General features: G+C 34.6%; 1 protein-coding gene across 1 annotated transcript; it reads left to right on the top strand.

Annotated features, from left to right (window-relative positions):
- The first annotated feature begins 11279 nt into the window (after positions 1–11279).
- Positions 11280–17694, top strand: LOC126974331 (pancreatic lipase-related protein 3-like). The gene is made up of 5 exons (XM_050821789.1): positions 11280–11394; positions 12908–13279; positions 14491–14733; positions 16173–16295; positions 17534–17694. Exons 1-5 carry the CDS (start codon positions 11280–11282, stop codon positions 17692–17694), a joined length of 1014 nt encoding a protein of 337 aa, XP_050677746.1.
- Positions 17695–18126: the final 432 nt, after the last annotated feature.

Below are 18126 nucleotides of genomic sequence, written 5' to 3'. Positions count from 1 at the left end.
TAATTTTATGTATAAAATAAGATTATTAGTAGGCATATGTGCCTATATATATATCAATAGAGAAAAAAAAGGTTTAAGAACACAATTTTGAAAACATTTCTGAGTCATTCTTGTTGAATTAATTATACTTATCTTTTTTATATTAAATATACTATGTAGATAAATATAAAATATTTTAATATTACTAACAAGTAAGTTTGTTACATTTAATTTGTCACTCGTTTATTACAAAAGTAAAAGTTCTCATGATTTAAGGTTCGTATATTTTTACACGATTTTTATTAGCTTCACCTGTATGTATATATGTTTGTAACCGACTCATTTGGGCGCGATTTTGACCCACTTTAAACGGCCAGATTTCGTTCAAACTTCGTAGATTTATCAAGGACCGATGACAATACATTAATTTGATAAATATATACCGTTTTTTAATTTTCAAAATAAGATTTTTGATAATTTATATAACTTTTTCATTTATCGTCTATAATTTTCATTTTAAATTCAAACCATTATCTTTTCAATCAATGCGGGATTTTTATTTTCTTATATTTTTTTTATAGTCATAAGTGTTTGTAAGCGATATATAACCTCACCTGTTTTCAAAACCATAGGTGCACATAACACAATAAAAGTGGTACAATATATCATTGAACCTACGTTATAAGGCTTTTATAACAACGAGGCAGCATCTAATAACTACTATTTACTTGGTAATTTGATTCAGGGCTACTGTGTAAAATTGTAGCTGTTAATTTTGCAAATTATACACCGCATTAGCAAAACCAGTGAGTTGGATATTAAAATTAATACTTGACAAGAGATTTCCGGCCAAAAAAGCTATCATTTTGTTTTTTTTTAATTAAAAGAGTCAACGCAGAGCTGCTGAATTGTCGGGGACGCAGTGCTCTGTAAACGGCTCGATCACCTTGCGTTATGTAGAGACGTCGCTTCATTTTGTCTTCTACCTCATTTATCACGAGGAGTGTTCCGAAGAGCTATTTCACCCGATTCCTGCCACCGAATTCCACCCTCACACGACACGCCACAAGTTAGGAAATCATCCGCACCATCTGGATGTGTGGCGTCCCTCCACAGTGCGGTTTTCAAGGAACATTCTTCCACGTACTACAAAGCTGTGGAATGAGCTTCCTTGTGCGGTGTTTCCGGGACGAAACGACATGGGTACCTTCAAAAAACGCGCGTACACCCTCCTTAAAAGCCGGCAGCACTCCTGTGATTCCTCTGGTAAGAAAAGAATAGCAAACGGTTAGAAAAAACATTGGTATCGCTTTAAAACGGAAACTTTATAATACATCTATTATCCAGTTCATCACTTAAGGTTTAGAAACGCGCTCAGTTAGAATATTGTCAACGAGCAATAGAAAGGAGCATGACAAGCTAATGGACAAGAAAATATATTGCAGAGTAAGAAATTACCAATTAAGAGTAAAAGCAGTTCTAGTAGGTGTGCTATTACAAATAAAACTGATTACGTGGAGATGGACACTAGACATGTAACATGATGAGAAGCATCCAAGACAAGTGCAGCAAATTAGTGCCATACTAGGATCCCAGAGACGGTAAAAGAAGTAGAAGAACCTACAGCACAAACGATGAGATGACGAGGTCAAGCTCCTATTTATTTCGAATTGGAGACCAATGGCCATGGACAGTGTTCATTGGAAACTGTTAGAGGAGGTTTAAGGTCCAGAAGGCACACTGAACTCAGATATCTTGTAGTCAAGAGTTCATGATAAAGGGTTGATTATTTCATTTTTCAATACGCATGTTATTAAAAAACAGACTTCGTTATAAATGGCTAATTTCGAAGGTAACATACATAAAAATACAGAAAGTTATACTAGTACATAGAAATTATGTATTTGACGTGGTGTCATTTCATAAAAAAAAAGGCAGCCAGAAACAATTGTATAGGAAAATGTATGAGGGGAAACGCATAAAGAAAGTTTTTGTTCTTCTTAAAGTGTGTATCTTCATAAGTATCTACCTGCCTATTTCAACTAATATTAGAGATAATATTTAAGGATTAGCTGGGTTAGTGTAGGCGTATTTGAGGTTCCTTAGCTAATTATCGAGATTGCTTAGCGATTCATTTTTTTTTTAGTTTTGCAAAACATTGAGTAAAATGTACATAAGTATCCATGCCTACTCTGTGGTACAATGTATTGAAGTCGGTAATCATCCTGCGCTACACGGTTCATGATATCCTTACATGCATAAAATTGACTTATGTTCAATTATATATTGTGAATAGCACGGCAACGTATAATCACTTTATTGTTACAATTAGGTCCGTTGCAAATTACAAACTGGAGCTAAACTATACGATTATCAAGTTAACGTGTTCCATGAATTTAATGATATCTATCTACCCTTTATTTATAAGGGGAAGCAGACATATTTACATATTATTCTTGTGCGATGTGCTCTCAGTAAACTATTGGTACTTTCGAGAGATGCGAAGAGCTATTGAATTTATTTTAGCTATAACATTGCTATAATTCAAAACTTTATAAATTCTATGGATACTTAGTAGTTTATTTGTATTTTTAATAATTCAATGATTTCATACAATTACTAAAATTGGGTAACACTTGTGTTTCGTCAAAGAAAGCCAAATTAATTGCAAAATATATTTTCAATAAAAGAATATTTTATTTGGATCTGTCAAATAATATTGGATTCGTAAATGACTACATCAGTGACTGCATCATCTAGCATAAAGTATTTATTTGAGTGGTAGTAATAATATGTTTAGCTGTTTTTGTAGTATTGTAAGTACTTTTTCCATAAGATTTTTTTTTTACGGCAAATATAGTTTCTCATCCTTTGTTCAAAAGAATTGTCTCCTTGATGTTTGTGAATTACACAATTTATTGGCGCTTTGATGTTTTTAATAATAATATTGGAAAACAGATTTTACTAAATAATTATGAAAGTTTACATTACCATGTACGTCACCCTTACCTTACCCTGTTACCATTACCTACGTATAAATACTAACGATGAAATGTATTTCAAAATTTGTGTGTGTTTGTCTAAAGTTGTAGTCTGCTGCTCGCATGCATAACATAGTTCAGATGCTAGTTCTTCATAACCACCTCATATACGAGACGTTCCAACTATACCATGGCACTACGTCAACATCTAAGTAAGCGTTACTGTGTTTCGGTCTGGAGGGCGCCGTAGCTAGTGAAATTAGTGGGCAAATGAGACTTAACATCTTATGTCTCAAGGTGACGAGCGCAGGTGTAGTACCGCTAGAATGATTGGGTTTTCAAGAATCCTGAGCGGCACTGTATTGTAATGGGCAGGGCGTATCAATTACCGCCAGTTTAACGTCCTGCTCATCTCGTCCCTTAGTGTCATAAAACAAAAAAAATCTTAAGATAACCACAGATAATCAGGGCTGTTTTGGGCCTTGAATAAGCGCGCATTTTATGTACCAAAGGGTCGTCTGATAATAAATATCAATAACTTTCATGTTTTTACTCCGTTTCCCACTACTCCTAAGAGCAAGGACTTACTCTCTTAAAATACATTTTTGACATTATGCAATTGAAGTTGGTATGGTATGAACGGGCTAGCATCCGCAACTCGACGAATGTGCCCCTATTTTGGTGAGTGGGAATTTATTAATTGTTATTCCTGTCACCCAAACTCCTTCAGAAACCTCAGCCACCTTCTCTTCTTCCTAAAAAATACCAGGAGAATGTTTGGGGTGCCAAGATGTTGAGCCCGGTAAGTCGTTACACTTGGACAATATAGAAGTACATGCAAAGCCGTCTCTTATGCCACCATGCGGGCACTACACAGGGGTCAGTTATCTCTATATTGAATAGAATAATAGATGTTTATTATAAGGATCGTGACCAGATAGAGCCATCGGTATCTGTTCAAGTGATATTCTATTGAGCTAAATAAGGCGATTTGCCATATTGGCATCAATGTTGGAGAGTGTCTCCCTATATTACTACTACTATACTCTAGCCTACGCTAAAGGCAACCTTAAAAGTTTGTCTAGAAGTTTCAGAGATAGTCGTCTACAAAAAAACAGACAGATGAAGAATTTTTTTAAATTTGAATTTTTTTGTTCTACATAATATAGATGGAACTATAATTACCAAAGAAAGAACTTCGGTCTGAAAGTTCTTGATTTAGTTGGTGTCTCTCCAAACTAACCAATACGAAAATGTCCTAAACGTAAAGTTTAATTGCTTCTCTTTAATTCTTCTTTTAATTTTATAATCTCCTACAAAAACGGTATAAATCGAATAGTATTAATGAACGTTACATACGTATAAACAGTTCTTTATAATAAATAATACAGTTTCTGTGATCCCTCTGGTCCTACGAGAAGGTATTGCAGCGTTCCTTATTTTATTATTTATGCAGACATATTTCAGCTTAATGATTTTGTTATGTGTTTAATTGCTTACACCATTTCTTGTATTAAATTAATTTGCATGCCTAGTAAAACCTGACGAAACATGTGAAAGCTTGTACCATCGCAACATACCATGTTGAACGAAATAATTTGATTGATTGATATAATCCGGTTGCCTTAAAGTACGTCTTTTTTTTGAGAGGAGGAAAATAAATTTACGTATTGAAGACCTCGAAACGGGGCCCATATGTCTGGCTCGGGTGTAAACACCCCCTACCGACTCAAAACCTCATCTGTGCTATTAGCCCTAAAGGCTTTTACAGCGAAGCCGGGCGGGGGCTTTGAAAAAGTAGTTTATAGTTGCGTCTATCTGTCCTCATAATATTTCAGAAAAAAACATATGTTTCGGATAAACCACAAAGTGTGTCCAGATCGAACATTTTTTTAATGACAATAAGAGACGAGATGAGCAGGACGTTCAGCTGATGGTAATTGATACGCCCTGCCTAATGCAGTGCCGCTAAGGATTCGTGAAAAATCAAAAACTTCTGAGTGGCACTACAATTGCGCTCATCACCTTGAGACATAAGATGTTAAATCTCAAGCTACGGCGCCCTTCAGACAAATTCACCTTCACGGCAGAAATAGGCGCCGTTGTGGTACCCATAATCTAACCGACATCCTGTGCAAAGGAGCCTCCCACTGGTAAACATGACTCTTTGTGAACAAATAAGCCTCGTTGAGTATGACTAGGTAAGATTGTACAATGTTGCAGCCGTAATACAATGTAGCAACTGTATATTATTAAACAGAATGGTACTTACGTCGTCATTACAAAGTGATCGCGGAACACAATAGGCTTTGACGGAACTAATAACAGCTCCGGTTTATATTATGTGATATAAATATTTTTTATCTGTATAAAGTTAGGTCTTCGTAAATTTTTACTTTAAATATTTTCTTAATATAACAAAACTATTCATGTAGTAATTTGTTAATACCTAGGTAACTCTGAAAATGTTTTGAAAATGAAAAATGGCTTAATGTAGAAAGTTGCCAATACTTTTATTGTTTTTCGAAGTGAATCTCCGTTCCTCTCTACACATCGTCGCATTCGATGGAACCACTGAGAAAAGTAGTGGGCCCATTCTTCCTTAGGGGTCTCTTCTATGCAATTTTCGTACGCTTTCACCACATGTTCAGGGCTCGTGAAGCGAAAACCTCGAATTTCATCTTTAGTTCTTGGTAATAAAAAAAAATCGCAGGGCGCCAGGCTAGGACTGTACGGCAGATGACTCATTACGAGTATCTCGAAAATTTTCTCGCGTTAGGTTCATTTTCACGTGTAACAAGAATTTTAGATTTGCCGCCAATTCACAAAAACAAATGACAAATGAATGCAATATACTACATTAGGTTCTAAAATTGAAATTAAAATAAAGATATAATTAGCAATGTTTCTAACTGGCCAGTACTAAACATTTTCATTGTTACCCACGTATGTTTGTCAAAAAATATTATACCAATATAACCAACCAATATTTTTTTTGTTATTTTAATTTAAGTTTTCATGAAAATAAAAACGGGTGGAAAATAATAAGGCACTGTTGATTGGTTTGTTTTTGATATAATTTGATTTAAGAATTTAATTGTATGTTATCGTAAATTTAATCACAGTTTCCCCTTTCAGAACACAAACACCTTTCTTTTGATATACTTAAAAAAATAGATATTGCTCTTTTTTTACATAAAAAGTGGAAATATTTTTATTTAAACTACTTTTTTCCTTTTCTTCTCTAGCGAAGAAGAATATATCATGTTTTGAACCAAACACATCGGACACATGGAAATGCTGCCAGTATTTTTGTTACTCCACCTCGTTGTTGCAGTTTTTCTATATGTATAATATGTTAATATAACTATTAGCATTATTTTGATGTCAAAAAATGAGATACCTATGTTGATCTGAAGATTGTAAGCTCCAGAGTAAATATAATCTCTTTTTCTCTCGATATAATCAAACATCCTAGCCAAAAATAATTTGGCATCTTTTTCTAGTTATTTTTATAAAGATTATCTGTAACTTTTTTGTTTGCAAGAAAAGTTGTTTGGTGAGAAAGTTTTCATACTAGTATTTTTTATGTCTACGAGGATTAACATTCACGGAATCTCCCGAAAATTTTGAATACAAGCAGCTATTGAGAAGTCTATTCTTGCAATACTAACGTTACTTAATTTTATGAATTTTATTGTAATCAATATTATCTAAGCCATGACTTTTGACTTGACCAACCCTCTACTGCAGAAGCTTATGAGATAAAGTCACTAGGAAATCGCTGAACTAAAGGTAACATAATTTTCCACCATCCTGCATGAAATCATTAAGGTTAGGATGGTCACCACGCGATACATACCTCATTCTATTATCATTTGTACTCATTGAAGAGCAAAGTTCTCGTCGTGTTAGTTTAAAAATTTAAAAAAGTTGGTATGAGGAACTTGCAAACATAATATCCTGCATCTGCATAGTTGTTAAATCTTGTATTCACTGCTAGGATCCTCTTACCAAGCAACGACTTACTCAATTGATGTTAGAAGTGGACATATTGCGCAAAAAAGCTGTTCAGAGTCGGAGTATTGATAAATAAATTATGGCAGGTTTTTTTCGAGCCGTAATTCTGAAAGGTGTTAGAAATATTACAAATGAATGGAGTTGTGTAGTTTTCTTACCCTAAGTTTTTTCTTCTTTTTAATTATGTTGAATAGCCAGAGCGTGGAAGAAGCGGCGTCAATTGTATTATTTTTACCAAGATATACTATCTTATAGAAATCTTCTCGTTTAGCTGCTTGAAGCATCGACTGATATCTTTAGGGATACAAATGTTACCTCATGTTCCGTAAAACTCCACTTTAGCTCTATTTGATTTATTTTTGTTTTTTTTATGAAAATAAGGAATGAGACGAGCCGGACGTTCAGCTGATGGTAATTGATATGCCCTGCCTACAATGCAGTGCCGCTCAGGATTCAAGACCCAAAAATTCTGAGTATATTCAGCAATACTGCGATTGTCACCATGAGACATAAGATGTTAAGTCTCATTTGCCCAGTAATTTCACTAGCTACGGCGCCTTTCAGACCAAAACACAGTAACGCTTACTTAGATGTTGACGTAGTGCCATAGCAGAAATAGACGCCGATGAAAAATTTACGCTTCAGAAATATCGTCTAAGTAAATAGGCGGACATTACTTCGATGTTCCACAATATACGCTTTTAAAACTAATTCTTTGCTTTTACAAAATAAATTAAATCAAGAAAATTTAGTCATTTCAAAAGCCGATAAAGGTAATTGCATTGTTATTCTAAATAAAAACGATTATGAACAGAAAGTAAATGATATAATACAAACCGACGATTTTGAACGTCTGAACTCGGACCCCACTAAAAACTTTACTTCAGAATTAAAAGAGTCCATTAAAAATTCGTCATTTATTTCTCCAAGTAAATTAAAATACGTAGTTCCCATGAATCCGCGACCTCCCATCTTATACGGTTTACCTAAAATTCACAAAGAAAATAATCCTGTCCGTCCAGTAGTTTCTTATATCGGTGCCCCGACGTACGACCTTGCCAAAAAACTTAACGTAATAATAAAAAACAAATCATTATTCAATCCTCAGTATAGTTTGAAAAATAGTCTAGATTTGATAAATAAAGTAAAAAATACCAACCTTCCACCAAATGCCAAATTATTGTCTCTCGATGTAGATAGTTTATTTACCAATGTTCCATATGAACAAACTTTAATTATCCTTGATGATCTCTTTGAAAAACAGAGGATACATCCCGGTGAAAAGGATGACATCATCAATCTTACTAGGTTATGTATGAAACAAAATTATTTTAAATTCAAAAATCAATTCTATCGCCAAAAGGAAGGATTAGCAATGGGATCACCATTAAGTCCAATTATGGCTGAAATATTTATGGATAATTTTGAGTGTAATTACGTGGTGAGAGACCCACATATCCTGTTTTATTACCGATACGTTGACGACATAATAATTTGCTGGACAGGCACCGAACGTCAAATCAATCTATTCATTAATAAAATTAATAAGATCCACCCAAAAATAAAGTTTAAATTGGAATTCGAATCAAACCAATCTCTAAATTTTTTGGATTTAACATTAACAAGAGTAAATAATAAATTAGAATTCAAAATCTATAGAAAGCCGTCATATACAGATATTGCTATTCCCGCGTCATCTTGCCACCCCGTACAACATAAACTAGCGGCCTTCCGCTGCTATGTTCACAGATTAATGTCAGTCCCACTGTCCCGTGACAGCTTCGCGAAAGAACTTAATACAATATACCAAATCGCGGTTTCCAACGGCTATACAAAACAGTTAGTGAACAAATTAATTAAAAATAAACAAAAACGTTTAATTAATTCAGAACTTTATCCCGTCCCACCACAATCAAATACTAAATATGTGGGTAGTTTGACATATATTGGTCCAATATCGGATAAAATAGCTAAAATATTTAGGAAAAACAATATTAATGTGTCCTTCCGAACGAATCACAATGTCAGTCGAATATGTAATGGCAAAGATCGATTAAATAATTCAGAAAAATCCGGCGTTTATAAACTAAGTTGTGACACTTGTAACGGGGTATATATAGGTCAAACAGGTCGAAATTTCGAAATTAGATTAAAGGAACATATTGCCGCATTTACGAATAATCATCCCGAAAAATCAAACTTCGCGAAACATTTAATTGATACAGGTCACTCACTCGGAAACAATAATAATTTTAATATTTTGCATACATGTGAAAAAGGATTTCGCTTAAATGTGTTAGAGCAATTAGAAATAATAAAACACAAAAATAACATTATGTTTACATTGTTGAATGAACAAACAAATTTAGTCCCATCACCTTTGTTACGTGTCTCTTCCGGGGGTAATACGTCACAACAGCCGACCAATCACAACGCGTCATTTCATGGGACGAGGGTATAAAAGAACGGCTTCCGGCTCATTTGATTCAGTCTCGTGCCAGATTTTGGCGAGACAACACGTCCTGAGGATGCCTCGTGTAGAGGCGAAACACGTGTCGAATTGTTTTAAAGACAAATATTGGCGGAATTAACACTAAAGAAAACTTAAATAATTTGCTTTTAAAATATTTTAATAGCTAGTTTGTATGGGAATATTTTGAAAAAGTGTGTATATTATTTTTGATTTCAAAGGAAATTCACAGTCTACTTACAAAGGAAAAAATTTGCCCAATTCACAAGTTTATATAGTTGAGCTTGTTCGTGCGCGGGGTTAAATATTACATACGTGACTCTGAACTCATCAGAAATGTTATGTGAGTTTTTAATCATAAATCTTATTATTATAGACACTTTCTATAATCAAGTTGGCTTTTGAATCATCATAATATAACATTGTATTACCATTATAGAAGAAAAAAGGCTTTACATAACTTATATCACTTTGGAAGGCTTGTTTAAAGTCATTTCTTTAGTCCTTTTTTCTTATTCCTCAATTTTATATATCTGGCATTATATTATGAAACTGCCCAAAGTATTTTCTTTGATTAAGGCGAGTGTTACACATTTAAATAAAACACTTTTAAAAGATTAAAACGCGTGTTATTGTAGCTGTGTATTTATTTACATTAGATTTTTGTGTAAAAGTCACATTTTTATTTTTATTTTACTTAACCCGATGTTTCAAGACCTTTGCAGATCTTGTTTTCAGGAGGACTGCAGATGAAAAGAAAATAATAACTTTTACGCAAAAATAAAAACACAGTTACGCGTTTTTTATTCCTTTAAAAGTGCTTTATTTAAATATGAAATTGCCGTTTATATCTGAATAATTTAAATATTATATTTATTTATTGTCTTTAAATATTTTTTAATCTTAGTATTTAGTTTCTTTACCTATACATTTCTGTCAACGAATAGTTGGGTCAATTATTATTATTTACGCCTTTATGGTACAATTCTCGAGACAAGAAGACTCTATGATGCCATGTTGTATTAGGTCTTGAGAAGAAAATTTTTACCATGTAAAAAATTATTCAAATCACTGAGTTGAAACTGTTGAAACAGAGGTGAAGCTGGTACAAAGTTAGGTACCAAGTTGTGATTGGGGACGATATGTTGACGGATCAGGGCAATCTTACTGCGAGATTCACCATCACTGTTGAAAATTCAACATCTTTTAACTAAAAGTGTCGTATAAATTGTTGGAAACTTCACTGGTGAAAGTGTAAGTTTTAAGATTTGTTAATATTTAAGTATCATAATACTGTTTGTTTCCTATACATGAATAAATAAATAAATAAATAAATAAATCTGCTTTTATTATTGGATCAGATCTGAAGGAGTAGGTTGTAGTAATACAACATGAAGTGACCTCTAACAGTTACCTCCACTTTTCCATGGTTAAACATCGAATTATAACATTGTTGCGACATTTTACCTGGTGTCAGCCATTGTAATTTTCGATTGCGATTCTTGTCGAATCCACTTTTTATCAAACGCCACAATTCGCCCCAAATTACCTCCATTTCTTTGTTGTATCAATAGAAATTTGTATCAATAGAAATTTGTATCAATAAAAATTTGCCCAGTAATTACACAAGCTACGGCGCCCTTTAGACCAAAACACAATAATGATTACACATTACTGCTTCACGGCAGAAATAGGCGCCATTGTAGTACCCATAATCTAGCCGGCATCCCGTGCAAAAGAGCCTCCCACTGGTCAAAATGTTAAAACACATAATTAATACATAAACAATTGTTTCAGGTTGCATACAATATTTGCAGATTTTCAAATTAATGCTCTTGGTAGACACAGCAGTAATTCCTGAGCTAGCAAAGTTTAGTATCAGCTCCATTTTAGACACAGCCCTCCCGTCTATTTATCCCTTAGTTGATGCCGGTTCCAAAAAATGTAAGTTTTCATTTAAATACAAGTTAAGAATCGAAGATGCAATAATGTTATTGGAAATTGACAGTGAACTTAGATACTTAGAGATGTGTATATAGTTTAGTACTAAACTACAAAATCAAAATTTGAGAGTTTTGAGAGAGTTTTCTTGCACCGCTTCTTCTCTCTCAGAGCGCTATTTGTTTCCGAAGCGGTAGTAATATTAGAAATTACATGAAAAAAAATCTAAAGAAATCAATTTTGAGAAAATTAATGCCTTTTATGCCTTTTATGTTTTTAATAGACAAGAATCGTACACATACAATCACACACAAACACATACGAAGAATACATACAATATTTGACACGAAATTTTCTATTAATTATACGACGCATTTCAATCCCATATTAAACATGAATTTATAACGTTTGTAACAAAAAGCTGATAATTTACAGTAGGTACATAGATTTAAGTGAAACAATTCATACAAAACATAATAATAATATAATCACACATTTCAATTATTTATTACGACTCGGAGGAATATAAGGCAAAGAGCATGTAAATACTACGTAATAAAGGCGGGACAGCCTAAGAAAAATTTGAAATTTAGTTTAGTATGAAACGAGCAGTGATCGGCCATAAGTTTGATATAGTAATAATTACAGTATGGCGATTGGCGACGAAGTATAATCCGGCTAAGTTTGAAGGCGAACAGTGAACAGTTAAAACGTAGTGGATTTCGGCCACTGACCTCTACTATTATCCACTGAACAGGCGGCGTCAAAATTTCTTTGTGCCTGTTTGATATTCGCCATTTTGGCGCAGTTGGCCATGTAGCGAGAGTCTGCGGTACTAAAACTAGTGATGACAATCTCAACAAACATCGATAGATGATGGGAAACTCTTTCCAAAAAAAAATATGTACTTATAAAGTACATATTTTTTGATTGATTCTTATGGTATAAATAACACGGAAAACGAACGAAATCAATTGAAAATGCAAAAATACTTCAGAGTATTGTACGTTCCTTCGCAGCCATTTTGTATTATACGTCAAAATTCGTTCTCTGGGGGCTCGCGAGTGGCGCTTCAAAAAAAAATGCAGTCAAACATATTATGGAACAGCCTGTCCGGTGATATTTATACAGGTCAATGGTAGTGGATTTCGGCTATCTCCGTTTCTTTCAAGATGTCATCTATCAACGACTGCAACGTTTCCATACAATTGCATACAATAAATTTTTTCTTAGAGAGTTTCGCTAGGCTGATAGTAAGGCGTAAGAACTTACCTAAAAATATACAAATGATTTAAGTTTTCTTTAGTGTTAATTGTGCCAATATATGTTTTGCGCGTGCCAGATTTTGGCGAGACAACACGTCCTCAGGACCTCGTGTAGAGGCGAAACACATGTCGAATTGTTTAAAAACAAATATTGGTGGAATTAACACTAAAGAAAACTTAAATCTTTTGTATAATTATGGATTTCCGCAAAGTAACGCCTACTTCAATAAATTATCTATAAATAATTACAGGTGAAGCGCTAAAAAAGTTTTTTGGCCTGACATACGTCCAAATGCAAGGTGAAAATACAACAATGTTGAGAGAAAAATTAAACTTAGATCTCATAACGCAAAATGGCAACAAGAAGTACAACATAACATCGACAAATCGTCTCCAAAGAATAATGAGAAGCCGTCCAATTGTTATACTAATTCATGGCTACATGGAGACTTCTGATGGTGTTATGGTGCAGGCCTTGGGAACCGAATTCCTAAAAATTTCTGATCTTAATGTATTTGCTTTAGACGGGAGAAATGTGATTGGCTTAGAATATTTGAGATCCTCAACATATGTAAGGTTTATGGGTGAGGAATTGGGGAGATTGCTAAGTGGCGTAATAAAACGTAAGTAAATTTTTGTTATGTTTTGTATAACAGTATTCAATTTTTTTTCTTAAATTTTTATCAAATCAATTAAATTCAACAATAGCTCTCACCACGGTGTCCTCGTTACGATCTTCGCCCGTCACCATTACTAATACCACTACACTAAAACTTTGTTTTGGTGTAGTGGTTGCTCTGGTGGTGCAAAAGAGATTTGGCTGCGCTACCACATACCTTTGCCCTACATAGTTAGATACTTGCGCCACGCTTGGATGTCACAAGTATGTCTGCCATGAAGCAGTAATGTGTAAGCATTACTGTGTTACGGTCTGAAGGGCTCCGTAGCTAGTGAAATTTCTAGGCAAATGAGACATGACATCTTATGTCTCAAGTTGACGAGCGCACAGAATTTTTGGGTTTTTCAATAATCTTGAGCGCTGCTGCAATGTAATGGGCAGGGCGTATCAATTACCATCAGCTGAACGTCCTGTTCGTCTCGTCCCCTATTTTCATAAATGAAAAATACCATCAGGTCACCCGCATGTATGCTCTTTTGTTTTCCTCTTCCAGCTTCGTATTCTTGTTATTACTTGGCCTTAATCATATTGCTTAGAGTAAATTTTAAATGTCTGTTAGATAATTTTAACTGTGCCATCAGTGATATGCCACAGGAATATAATTTTAAAACTCCAAGCATAGCCAAAAAATTAAAAAAAAACCCTCTGAAATGAGTGTTTTTATAATTAAAGATTTCTACAAAAAAACTTTAGTTTCTATTTAACTCGTGTGTTTAAAATTGGCAACATACACGCAGACTAACAGATATAGGAATTTTAATAATAATAGTTTTTGTATAAAAGTAAGGGACGAGACGATCTAGACGTTCAGCTGATGGTATCTGATATGCCTTGCCCATGACAATACAGTGCCGCTCAGGATTCTTGAAAAACCCAAAAATCTGAGCGGTACTACAATTATTGTACTTGTCACCTTGAGACATAAGATGTTAAGTCTAATTTTCCCAGTAATTTCACTAGCTACGGTGCCCTTCAGACCGAAATACAATAATGTTAACACATTACTGCTTCAAGGCAGAAATAGCTGCAATTGTGGTATCCATAATCTATATGATAGCCTCCCACTGGTAAAAAGTGTGGTATAAGTATCTCGTAAATATATGAATACAAAGAGAATATTTATTATTGAAAAGTAATTTTGATATATTTTTATAGGCGGCAAGAATGCATCCATGATTACTTTGATCGGGCACAGCTTAGGGGCCCACGTAGCTGGTGTCGCTGGTGAGAAAGTGAAACAGGATACAGGTCAAACTATTGGAAGGATCACTGGCCTTGATCCTGCGGGACCCTGTTTCAGTAACGTCACATTGGATAACAGACTTGATAAGACAGATGCTGAATACGTGGACATCATTCATACTAATGGTGGCATTCTTGGCATGAAAGATCCTGTAGGTAATCTAATGAAACTATTGTATTACTCATGTGGGAGAAGTAGTATCTTGGCGCTCGCTGTTGCGGTTGAAAACGAGCCGTTTGCCCATTTTAAAATAACGCGTGAGTTTTTTCGTAAAATGAAACTTTTCTTTGAGTGCGGAAAGTTTACTTGTCGCACACAAATTATACATGGCACACGCAAATTTAGATAAAATTGCTAAAATAATATACTATTGTGCAACCCGTGCCACAAGTTGTCGATGGCCCACGAAAGTGAAGTTGAACGCACGAGCGAAATATAGTCTAGCTTAAGTCTATGAAAAATAGATGTTGGCCGATTCTTAGACTTACCCGATGTACACACAAATTTTGTAAAAAATTGGTTTAGCCGGTATGGAGGTGTTTGGTGACAAACGTGGAGTTGGTACCGACTAGTTTCGGACCATTCGGAAGTCCATCATCAGGGTGAGTTCAGTGAGGTCGCGGTGATGTCCTAGTCCTTACTAGTCCGTGCCAACTCCGACAAAGCGTGAGTAAAGCTGATTTAATTAAAGATAACAAAGAACACAATATATTACACTAGTAGTTGCCCGTTGCATCCGCAACTAAAGGTTTTATAAAAATTTATTGAATTAGGCGTTACTTTGCGGAAATCCATAATTATACAAGTGATTTAAGTTTTCTTTAGTGTTAATTTCGCCAATATTTGTTTTTTAAAACAATTTGACACGTGTTTCGCCTCTACACGAGGCATCCTCAGGACGTGTCGAATTGTTTTTTAATTTTTCAATTTTGTCTCGCCAAAATCTGGCACGAGACTCGATGGCTCGTCGGAGTGATGTCAACAAACATGATGAAACAAATATTGGCGGAATTAACACTAAAGAAAACGGTTTTATCTCAATAAAATGTTTAATAGGAGACACGGACTAGTAAAAAAGTAAGGACTCCGTGTCACCTTACATAACAGTGTAGCACCAAAACAAGCCGATTAACGTGTAAATACATAGCCCCACGCACACATCTAGACTACTACAGGCCGATAGGCAGCCATTATGAGAATTGTCATCACAAAATATTTTAAAAGTGCCGCCGTGCGTTGTGACAAAGTGTAAAAACGATACTTATTAAGTATTTGTGGCCATATATGATTATTTAAGGGAGAAAAAAATTGTTTAACTAGTATCCCCCGTATCCGCACACACACAAGGATAACGGTGCTTCACTTGCTTATATCACGGAGCGGAGTCCTTGTTTTTTTACTCGTCCGTGATATGAGAATAATCATTAACAGAGAAAGTTGTCATTCTGAAACATGCAGGGCAAGACTCTTAGCCATTAAGTTGGCATAGCGACATCCTATTCTGCACGGACGCACGCCAAGAAAGGGAAGATATTATAGACAAGATTATGTACACTTTCTTCGCATCAATTTCAAAAATTATACTATCCTACAGGACACAAGGATTTCTTTCCCAATAACGGCATGTCTCAACCGGATTGTTATTTATCCACGTGCGATCATAGTAGAGCTTGGGAATTATATGCAGAATCTATTAATAATCCTCGGCGATTTCCAGGTATGAAACCTTTTTTAGTACAGGTATTTGTAAGCTCTAAAATTGTATCGTATGCCTGCACGTTACATTAATAGAACCTTTTTCAATTTTATATTGTATTATAATTTATAAATTCAAGTCTTTTAACTTATAATAATGGTTAGAGTATGAAATGGCTATTTTATTGTAATAGGTACTAATATAAATAAGTATGACGTTCAAGGTCGAGACCCTCAATGCAACAAGATATATGTCTAGATAGTCTGTAACAGCTGTAAAAATGTCGAAAAATTTGAGGTTAAAGTATACCTATATTCTGATCAATTCACGCACACTACCACAAAGTGACATACATGTCGAGGTTTTAAGACGTAGCTTGTCACGCACACTAAAGTAATAAGCCTGGCTTGTTTTCATTGGTTGTCTAGCAGTAAGAGAGAAACGTATAAATTATCTAAGGCAAAAAGTTATAAAACAGTTATAAATTAGCAATTTTAATTTTTTAAGAATTTCAGAATACACATAATCTACAGGGACCTCAACCTATCTTTAATTTCTCTCTTTTACCCAGCTGTGGGTAAGGCAAATCTGTACAAGCGACGTATATTTTTTTATCTAAGTGGAAACCTAATATTGTAATGTTTTAACATAAAACAAGTCAATGAAAATAAATTGTGACTCCTTTATTACTTATATTCACGTATTATTAATTTCAATTTTACACAATATATAATATAAATAAATACACAAAAAATAAATAATTAATAAACAATAGATAGGCAAAAAATAATCTATCTATACTTAAAATGGAAAGATGTTTTTTCCATCCGTTATATTGCGGATACTTCATTTTTTAAATACTCTACTTATATTTTTTTGAAATATATTATATTCGCAAAACAAAGTGTACCTGCATTGCTCAGAATAGAGGTTAACTTTAACCTCAATTTTTTTCGACGTTATCACAGCTGTCGCAGTCTATCTCGACATAAGCTAGTGCATAATGACCTACGTGCGCACGAGTATCGTATACTATTTTTCCTATTAGTTGCGCAAAGTTCGACCACTATAATCATTTTCAAACATTCCCTCACGCTCAGCTACATTCCCGCGCGCTCTAATAAACGCGTGTGAAAGTGGTACTTTGCGAACGCAAATGCATGCGCAAAATCGAAATTTGCGCACGATAATGGGAAAATGATCTTTTTGTATTGAGGGTCTTGACCTAGAACGTCATACTTAACTAAACAATATTTTAGCCAGGAAATGTGACAGTTGGTCGGAGTTTCAATCAGGTTCTTGCATGAAGAATGAAGTTTCCTACATGGGCATCAACTCTAGGAAGGGATCTTCAGGCTTATATTTCCTTACCACAGGATCAGCTTCTCCATTTGGTTTGGGTGCAGCTGGTAGTGGATAGAATAATATTTGTTTTTATTATAACTTATCAGACAATAAAAATATTAATATATTTATATCGAGACCATTTTTTTATTTTAGAAACACCCCTCTTCATTGTTAGCCGAGAAAGTCTTGTATTAGATGACTTTACGAGTCTCTGTGATTCTTAGGCTGGATTTAGGTTGTATTGAGTTATTTTTATAACAGTAAGGAACGAGGCAAGCAGAACGTTCAGCTGATGGCAATTGATACATCCTGCTCATTACAATGGAGTAAGGCGTTCCTGGCGAACAGCCCCTCAGGATTCTTGAAAAACCCAAAAACTCTGAGCAGCACTACAATTGCGCTCGTTATCTTGAGACATAAGATGTTATGTCTCATTGCCCAGGAATTTCACTAGCTACAGCGCCCTTTAGACCTAAACACAGTAATGCTTACATAGTACTGCTTC

This window comes from Leptidea sinapis, chromosome 32 (assembly GCF_905404315.1).
Source record: "Leptidea sinapis chromosome 32, ilLepSina1.1, whole genome shotgun sequence".
NCBI lineage: Eukaryota > Metazoa > Arthropoda > Insecta > Lepidoptera > Pieridae > Leptidea > Leptidea sinapis.
Note: the sequence above shows the minus strand (reverse complement) of the source record. Positions and strands in the feature narration are given on the sequence as shown.

Coding starts and splice junctions, on each gene's coding strand:
- LOC126974331 (XM_050821789.1), top strand. CDS start 11,280: ATGCTCTTGGTAGACACAGCAGTAATTCCTGAGCTAGCAAAGTTTAGT. Junction 14,734..16,172: donor TGGCATGAAAGATCCTGTAG/GTAATCTAATGA, acceptor ACTATCCTACAG/GACACAAGGATTTCTTTCCC. Junction 16,296..17,533: donor TAATCCTCGGCGATTTCCAG/GTATGAAACCTT, acceptor ACAATATTTTAG/CCAGGAAATGTGACAGTTGG.